Consider the following 9,820-nt stretch of genomic DNA (forward strand, 5'->3'; position numbering starts at 1 on the left):
AGGGGGGCCACGCGAGAGGGAGGAATCGCGAGGTTGAACGCGAGATGCGTGCGATGAGAATGTGCACAAAGGAGAGAAGACAAATGGGTCTCGGTCCCTCCCGAGGCGAGTTAGGATGAGTCTCCACGGATGATGTCGCCTCGCCCCCCCCCCCCCACCAAACTTCCACCAGCCCCCCACCCTCGTCAACCCGGGACAGCGCGACTACATTCACGCGTTTAACTGGCACCACCTCAGCATCTCACTTTCTCCCTCCTTTCATTCCTCTATCCTTCCTTTCTTCTACTTTCTTTCCTGCCTATCTTCTTCCTTTCTCTCCTCTTACCTTCCCTCCGACGGTTCTTTTCGTACCTCCGATATTCCCTCGCTCCCTCTCACCCTCCCACCCACTCTCCATCCTTCCCTTCCTCGATTCACACGTAACCCTTTCTGTAATCATCGCTCAACATCTCCCCCTTCTTTCCATACCTCATTCACGTCCTTTCTCCATCTATATCTCCCTCCATACATCATCCCTCCCTCTTTCAATGCCCCCCACCACCACCAGCTTTCCCCTCCCTCTCTCCATTCCTCCCCAATCTCTCCATACCGCCCTCCCTATTTCAATTCCTACCTCACTCGATACATTCTATATCCATACCTTCCTCCCTCTCAATCCATACCTCCCTCCATACATTACACTATGTAATACTTTTTTTTGTTCCTGGGTAGTAAGTGTTATTTCCTAATTGCTTATGCCTCAAAAGTACAGAAAATGGCTCTTATTCCCCACAAATTTTGATTTTATGACCAGGACAGTGATATTTTGAAATGTACCTATTTTCCAGAACATTCCACAGATTCAGTGCCGAGACAAACTTAGAGTAACTTCTTGAAGATTCTAGAACTTTTAAGTAATATAAATAGTAGTATAGATACAGGGGCCTTAAGCCCACCAGTTCAGTTTAGTTCCAGCTGCCTAAGTGGATACATTTCTGTATTTTTCTGAGATGGCATCAAGAGGCTGTAAGCATCTGGCAGACGCATTTTTCGGTCTGCGGCCAATTTATCAAGGCAAGAGTGAAAAAGTACTCTGTGGAAGCATCTGCTATGATGTGTGAGGCCTAGAAGGCATATTTCGGCATGCCTATCGGGGATCAAGACAAACCCTGGGCACCTCATTTCACCTGCGAGCAATGCAAAAAAACTCTGGAAGGTAAGATGGACAATTGTTGCTCGGAATTTTACGTAATATAATTTGTAAAAAAAAATTGTTAAAGTTTTTAATTTTAAAATGTTTTACACTTTTCAATGTTATTGAAAAAATATAATATATGAAAAATGTTGCAAGAATCTCTTACACATTAGTCATGGGTGAAATAAATGTATTTTTGTAGGATGGTACAGAGGGCAAAAGAGAGCCATGAAGTTCGCTATCCCAATATTTTGACGGGAACCCATTGACCACTCAAGCAACTGCTACTTCTGCCATGAGCTCCCCGTACCCACTCCTCCAGATAGAGAGCAACTGTCTTTAGAAGAGCACAGTAAGTCTGAGAGCGAGGAAGACGTAGATACAGATGACAATTTCAGAGGTGGAACCTGAGGAAAGAACCCCATACTACCCCAACCTTAAAGACCTCAACGACTTGATCAGAGATCTTGGTCTCACCGAGTCCAATGCCGAGCTTTTGACGTATAGACTCAAGCAGTGGAACTTGTTGGATGAAAGTGTGCAAATCGCAGATCGGAGGAAGCATCACCAACCTTTTTGCAGTTTCTTCACTCGTCAAGATGGGCTCTGCTTCTGCCACAATGTGACCAGTCTGTTCGAGGCAATCGGAATCGCCTGTAACCAGAATGAGTGGCGCCTCTTTGTTGACAGCTCATCCAGGAGCCTCAAAGCCGTGCTGCTCCATAATGGTAACAAGTACCCGTCTCTTCCCCTGGCTCAAATGGTGCACCTCAAAGAGGATTACAACAGCATCAAGACCTTGATGCACGCCTTAAAGTATGATGAGTACGGCTGGGAGGTCATCGGAGACTTCAAAATGGTGGCATTCCTGATGGGTCTCCAAGGCGATTTTACCAAGTTTCCCTGCTATCTTTGCCTTTGGTACAGTAGGGACACCAAGGCACACTACTACAGGCGGGACTGGCCACAGCGGACCGAGTTCTCTGTGGGGAGGAACAACATCAAGTGGGAGCCACTGTGTGGACCCCCGGAAGGTGCTGATGCCTCCACTGCACATCAAATTGGGCGTTATGAAACAATTTGTCAGAGCTGTAAATAAGGAGTCGGCAGCCTTGAAGTACCTTCAAGACTTCTTCCCTAAGCTGTCTGAGGCAAAGGTCAAAGCCGGTGTCTTCGTCGGACCACAAATAAAGAAAATCCTGGAGTGCAATTAATTCCCCAAGAAGCTCACTAGGAAGGAGAAAGCGGCTTGGAACAGCTTTGTCGCAGTGGGTCGTGGCTTCCTGGGCAATCACAAGGTCGGGAACTATGTGGAGCTGGTTGAGACTGAAGAACTACGGCACAATGGGGCTGTAGGATGTTCCTCAAAAGTCCAAATACTTGATGGTCATCTTGATAAATTCAAGGAGAACATGGGAGCGTACTCGGAGGAGCAAGGCGAGCGCTTTCACCAGGATAAACTGGACTTTGAACGCCGCTACCAAGGACAGTATAACAAGAACATGATGGGAGACCATATTTGGGGGCTGATTCGTGAAAGTGATTTACAGTTTCATCGTAAATCCCGAAAAATCGTTTGTAGTCTTTTTATTATTTTAGAATAAATACATGTTAATTTTGATTCATGTTGGTTTTTTTCTGACCTTTACGTAAACGAAAAGACACACATTCGCCATTTTTCTCACTTGAAAACATGTACATTTCAAAATATCACTATCCTGGTCACAAAGGCAAAGTTTGTGGGGAGTAATAGCCATTTTCTATACTTTTTAGACATAAGCAATTAAGAAATAACACTTACTACTAAGAAACAAAAATTGTGTTCGTGTCATCTATCCCTACCTCCCTCCATACATTCTCTATCCATAACTCCCTCCCTCTCTCCATCCCTACTTCTACACATTCTCTACATACATCCGTCCCCTAAAGCTCGCTCCCTCCATCGCTTCCTCTCCTCTGTATCGGGCAGAAGACTCTCACTCGAGCTATGATTCCAATGCAGCAGTAAAAAAAATAGTTACGCGAGTGAATTTTGTAAATCCAGTCTGACGGTTGTCTACATAATATTGATTGCAGCCCCGCGTAGATCCATATCTGCGGTAGGCAGAGTTTTCCCTCTGAAGCGAGCAAAATCTGGTGACTTGGCTGAATTTAAAATCAAACTGAAAATGTCTCACAATTTATTCATGAAGTTGTACGTAAAATCATTTACTTATTAATAAACATTGATTTTCTTCCGTTTAAGTATTGCTTCGACGGTCTTTCATGAACTTCATCTATGTATAACTAATTATACTATATGCTTTTATTTATGTTTATGCCAGACGCATTCATTAATTATCGTTCCAAGTAAGTACATTAAGTGGTTTATTTTCTCGTACAATTTGAATCCCGCTAACAGTGAGAGGTCGCGCTTAGTGGACTGGCTTGACGGCTTGTTTATGAATTGCAATACGGGCGCATAGGTATTTCAGGATATTTATTTTTGTCGCTGTACTTCCAGGCACGTTGCATGCGCAAAAAGTAGAACTTACGACTCGGCTCTGCACGTTACATAATAATGCGTCAATAACGTACGGGTTCGCTGTTGGGGAGCCGTGCATTAAATATTAATGAAGTGAAGGTGAATGAGCTGACTGGTTACTCGGTGCACTGTGCCTCTGCCACGCGTCCGGAGTTGAAGGCTCGGGCATTTATGGAGGTGGCGAGGAGTTCGCGTAAGGCGACCAGCCGGGCAAGCTGCTCCTGGTTTCCCCGAAACCAGATGTACGAATTAATGTATGTATATATGTTGAACTTCTTTTGCACCGTACGTAGCCAGCCGTGCTAATCGGAGGTGCAGCGGAGGTAGAACAAACCAAACACGACAAGGACTTCGAAAGAAATGAGCTTTCCATCTAGACGATTTTTTAAAGTGCATCGCTCCAATAGCTTCCGAATATCGGGAGGAAGAGCGCTCCAGACGACGACAGAAGCGCATCTGCAGTGCGCACAGCCGTGCACTTATTTGAGGAGCGGTGGGGAAGGAACGTTTTTCCCAAGCCATGGGCAAATGGTTTCAAGTGCATTTGTTGAACCAAGAGGTGAGAACTCGGGAGGGGGCCACCATGAGTTTCATTTTCCAGGAATGACTGGGGGCCCATTCGTATGCCAATAGGCGAAACGACGATTGATATGTAAACTTTGGCCAATTTTGGACCGTGACACCGACACACGATGACCTCCCCTTGCAAATAGGGTCAGGTGATCTTTAACGTCCGGCGCGTGAAGCCGACTTGAGCGCAGTAAATTTCGATCTAAAGCTTTCGTGACTGCAGGGATTCATCTTCTTGGTTCTTTCGGCAGCTCCTTACTATTAAAATGTCCCTCCCTTTATTACTGGTAATCCTTCTTCCTCCCTTTATGACTGCTAATCCTACATAATACACGAGCATAATATGACTTTGAGACCTCCCCACCACCTACACATTCCACAAGTAGTGATTAATCCCATATCTGCATTACCCATAAATATGCTAAATTCCTCTGTTGATATGTAAATTCCTTTGTCAAGGCGCTCTCCTCCTCTAACCCAGCTTAAATATACGCTGCCAAGCTTGGTGGTGTTCATTCGGACGCTGTCTTTCCGACAGCCCTGTTCTTCACCCGAGGACGGCTGCTTGTGCTGTGGCCGAAACGTCGTGAGAATTGTATTTAATGTTTTATTTTTATTATTTTATTATTTCCCTTCTACGTGACTTTACCGAGAGAGCCAAGAAGATGAGCGCAGTAGCTATCATGGTTACCAAAACCGCAGTCTTAATCGCGACGACCACTGGGATCGAACCGCGAACCTCTGCAACAAGCAGCCGACGCCGCCGTCTGACCTTGCCGTCCAGAATCCATTTCCCCCTGGCTGTGTTTGCACTGCTTAAGACCCCTCCTGGTTCAAGTCCAGGTCCAAGCCCTCGATTGAACATTCCATGATGAATGTCTCTTCCCCCAATGAAGTCTACTCAAATCCCGCTGCTAAATTGGTAAATAATTACGGCCCATTGTCTTTAGAATTACTGTATAAAGGCCTCCCCCATGTTGCATTATCCCGGTGGAGTTCTGACCATATTTCACCACGTAGAGCGCATGTTAGTTAATCTCGGGAGGCCAAGACTCTATTAAATATCGCACACGGCGTGAGATATCGCGACGGAGCTGCATGGCTCCCGGTGTCCTCACGCGGTTTGCAACCCGCGGACACATCGGAGAGAGATTCTCGACAGTCACAAACGTCACCCGTGGCCAGGATTCTAACTCGGACGGCTCAAAATCCATAAGCACAGCGCGATGTTACCGCGGTGCCACCATCCGGCCAGTAGCGTCTTCCATGAGAGGCTGATCTTGACACCGCTAGTGCGAGCGTTCGAGAGCACACACGCGCACAACGCACGATTTTGCGTTGCGCTGATGTTCGTGATCAGTCGAGGCTTTCTGAGCCTCTGCCTATCCGCTCTCCCCCAGCTCTCCCTTTTCCCCAATTCCTGTCACACCCCCCCAACCCATGTCAATATATTAGCTGCGCCGCCTGGGATCATCCAACGTTTCTCACAAACATCTGTTGCACAAACACAAACACCGCCTGGTTACCGGCCGGTGAAAGCATCCCCACCCCCGCCTTCTTTCTTAGTGACAAACACAGCCGTGCTGTATCGTTACGAGGCCACATGAATCATATTTGCTCCGGCCAACTGGCAGATCTTAATTGTTCGCGATTCTAAGCCATATTCCGCCGTCGCTACTAAGAGCTTGATATTTGTTTATGGCAGCTGTATGCTGTGTATGTGTAATATAAACACAGGCAAGTGTGGAACGGTAGTGTAGCGGCTAGCACGCTGCGTTACGAATCTTGGGGCCCAAATTCGATTCCCGCTCACGGCCAACACCAGTGACGATTATCTGAAACTGCTCCTGAGCCTCCCCTAGGTCGACTCGGCCTCCGCGACGCCCTGATGACCGATGGAAGGGATGATGACCGGATGGGTCCAAGGATATCGACGATGAAGGGATGGGGGGGGGGGGGATCAGATTGTTAGCAATGACTGAGAATCTAACTTAGGCGGCTAGGTTCATCGTGCAGTGCGCTAAGCGCTGGTGCCACGACTCCCCCAAGAATGGAGACGTGAAATATACATAACGATGAAACCGGAATAATTATTATTATTATAATAATAACCTTATTACTCGTGTCTGTTGTGCATTGAGACATCACGATGCCCCCATTCCGGCAGACTTTCTTGTGACAGACGCAACTTATTAATATCGATGCGAATGTCCAAAGGAGCCTCCTTGATGTCGCCATAAACGCGTTTCATTATATCACTGGGGTGGAGCAGGTGGCGCAGTGGTTAGCGCATCGTGCTACGAACCCAGCGAAAGCGAGGTTCGATTCCAGGCCACGGCTAACATTGGTGATTACCTGAACCAGCCCTGCTGAGTTGTCACTTAACGAACCAGCCCGCAGCGACGAGCGTGGTGAAATATGGTTAGAAATAAAACCTCAACTGATACAGTGGTAGCTTGTTGACATGGGGATGTAAAATGGGATTATTAATATCGTAATGCAAAACATCTAAATGGTTTGTTTAGACACGTGTCGGAGGTAGGCACACATCTGGATAACACTGTTTTTTTTCTATGGACCAGGATCAAAAGATTAAATTAATGGGGGACAGGCGCGGACGAAATTGGATCATTTAATTTCGTATTGTAACTCGGGTATCGGTGGCTGTGCACGTGTCTGCTGTAATCCAGCACTGTGGTGGAGGCAGCAGCGAGGGGGTTGGTGGGTTACCGCACACACAGCCGTTGTCGTGGTGGAACTCCCTTCCCCGTGGGCATCGAGGAGGGGTCATCATACCCTGGTTCGCCAGCAGAACGCATTACAGCAAGTAGGCTAATCTCATCACTTTCCATCTGTACGGGGGACGGAGTTCAGTTTCATTTATTTGGTGCAGCCCTGTGAGCCTTTCGGCTCTTGAATCGGGTGCAACCGCAACAAACAATAAACAAAAACATGAACAAGAAAACATCTTAATTTGATTATGTAACTATGTGCAAACAGAAATTCCAAGAAAAGACAGCAAAATATTGCAGAAAAAGCACCGTACACCAACACTGTGTGCAAAAATCCCAGTGAGATGCAAGTCAAACGACAACAACAACAACCACAAGACACCCCTCGCGTGTATATTACAACACAACTCGTCATGAATTTACTGAAAACATCTTTTAAAATAAAACCCCAATGCAGCAGCAGGACCACCACCCCTCCTGAAATAGGGTCATTGTAATGACGGAGGGGAGAATCGACGGAGAGGACCGTCCAGGACGGAGATGGAGCCGACGAGGTCACGTTGTAGTGGGTACGGGAGGCGGCTATGGATGAACAGTTGGAATCTCGGGACTATTCAGGATTGTGTGGCGGCTTGGGGGGGGGGGGAGGCGGCCTTCATCGTGGTCGCTGTCGATGACTGATGAATACAAAACGTTACCGGACTCTGACGAGGCGCTGAGCAACAATGGAGGGGACACACGGGGGGGGGGGGTGGTGGTCCCCAACGCGCATTTAGTCACAAACCCATTCCTAGTCGAAGTCTCTCCTCTCCGCTCGTCGTCTTGTACACGAGCAGGCAGCTACCCCCCTCCCACTAACCCCCCCCCCCCCCCCACTAACCCCCCCACTAACCCCCCCCCCCCACCAGTCCATCTTCATCAGGCTTAGGAGCAGCGCCGCTGATCGCCGCGGTTTCACTTCCCCCTTCCAACAGCCCCCCCCCCCTGCCCCCGCCCCCCGCAAAATTCCTCGCGGAAAACCCCAAAACATCTCCGCATCGAGCAAGTTAATTAAACCCCAATTTAAAGTGCCCAGCCAAGCGATTACAATTACGTTGTAAAAAAAAAAGAAAGAGAGAGAGAGAGCCCCCGAAACACTGTATCCACCCCCATCTGCATAATGCACAATGCCAAAGGAGTAAGCAGTTTCGACTCAATTATCTGCCTCGTAGATCTTCACAGCCACTTGGCCGTGCTGCTGATGGGGCAGGTATTTGTCCGCAGGGGAACGCCGGGCATTGGCGTACTCAGTGGCACGGTGAAGGGGGGCGGCCCGTGGCACAGGGCTCGGATTACTTCACCGCCCCCCCCCCTCTGATTACCTCACTGCCCCCCCCCCCCTCGGAATACCTCACCGCCCCCCCCCCCTCGGAATACCACGCCGCCCCCCCCTCGTATTACCTCACTGCTCCCCCTCGGATTACCTCACTGCCCCCCCCCCCCAGCACTGAGTCAGTGGTGATGTTTGGTGGCCCATTAGGGGGGGGTTGGGTCCGAAGAAATTTTTTTTTTGGGGAGGGGGGGATTCCTCCCCCTCGCCCCCCTCGCCTCCTGTCCTCCATGTGTAAATTGTTAGTGAGGTGACAGAACAGCTGTAGCCCACATGGAGACGTAGCGAGATGAGAGAAGACGGACACGGTGAACTGACGCGCGCTGTGTACAGCCATAATAATAATAATAGTGCCCCGTATCTAGAAAAAAGCCTCGCTGAGTTTCAATACTTTTTTTAGATGAGGGCCCCTGCATTGGGATGTTGGACCAATTCCACTTTTAAACAATGGGTGTGTTGACGAAAGTTAAATTAAGCTCGTTTAGGATTCTTAGGGTCTCACGTCAATGCCTTGATCATCAGACGCAATAAAGGCACCTTTGGGATTCTTAGGGACTCGTGTTTAATTCGTCGGGCTTGGACAGCCAGAATAAGGCACCGGTTAGGATTCTTAGAGTTCAATGTTAATTCCTGGGGCTTGGAAGGCCGGGGCTAATGCACCCATACGCATCGTAGAGTTCTGTATGAACACCCCGATTCTCGTCGAGTCAGACAAAAGCACCCTTAGAAACTCGTAAGGTGTCATGTTAATTCACAAGGCTCTGAGAGGCTGGCTAAAGGGTTTAGAGTAATACCACGAGGCTCCGCAGAGCCAGCTTCAATAGCAGCAGTGGCTGCGGTGAATCTGCTACCAAGACAAAAATAAGAAGAAAGAGTAGGCTAAATTTCGATTTAAAGCTTTCGTGACTGCAGAGATTCATCTTCTTGGTTCTTTCGGTAAAGTCACGTAGGAAGGAAATAAAAATAATAATAATAATAAAACATAATGTTATTATGCTTTATTTTTTTATTACTTTATTAAAATTATAAAATAATAAAACATAATAATATCATCTTAATTTTGGAGCTTTCGTGACTGCAGGAATTATTCTTTGTTTCTTTCGGTTAAGTCACGTCTAAAGATAAAATAAAAAATTAAAATAATAGCATATTACGACGTTTCGATTGCAACACAAGCAATCATCATCAGGCATAAAAGAAATAGCAACAAAAATCTAACTAGAAAACTATAGACAGACATACAAGCAGACAGACATGTTTATAGTTTTCTAGTTAGGTTTTTGTTGCTATTTCTTTTATGCCTGATGATGATTGCTTGTGTTGCAATCGAAACGTCGTAATATGCTATTATTTTAATTTATTATTTTATCTTTAGACGTGACTTAACCGAAAGAAACAAAGAATAATAATATTATGCTTTCTTTTATTAAAATAATAAAATAATAAAATGA

The 9,820-nt window shown here is 46.9% G+C and overlaps 1 protein-coding gene across 1 annotated transcript; it reads left to right on the forward strand.

The window, feature by feature from the left end:
- Nucleotides 1–1,004: 1,004 nt before the first annotated feature.
- Nucleotides 1,005–2,991, forward strand: LOC133350399 (uncharacterized). The gene is made up of 2 exons (XM_061564733.1): nucleotides 1,005–1,195; nucleotides 1,377–2,991. Exon 2 carries the CDS (start codon nucleotides 1,560–1,562, stop codon nucleotides 2,271–2,273), a length of 714 nt encoding a protein of 237 aa, XP_061420717.1. The 5' UTR covers nucleotides 1,005–1,195; nucleotides 1,377–1,559; the 3' UTR covers nucleotides 2,274–2,991.
- The last annotated feature ends 6,829 nt before the right edge of the window (nucleotides 2,992–9,820 follow it).

The sequence above is a fragment of the Lethenteron reissneri genome, chromosome 33 (genome assembly GCF_015708825.2).
Source record: "Lethenteron reissneri isolate LAM-NWPU_2019-01 chromosome 33, ASM1570882v1, whole genome shotgun sequence".
Lineage (NCBI taxonomy): Eukaryota > Metazoa > Chordata > Hyperoartia > Petromyzontiformes > Petromyzontidae > Lethenteron > Lethenteron reissneri.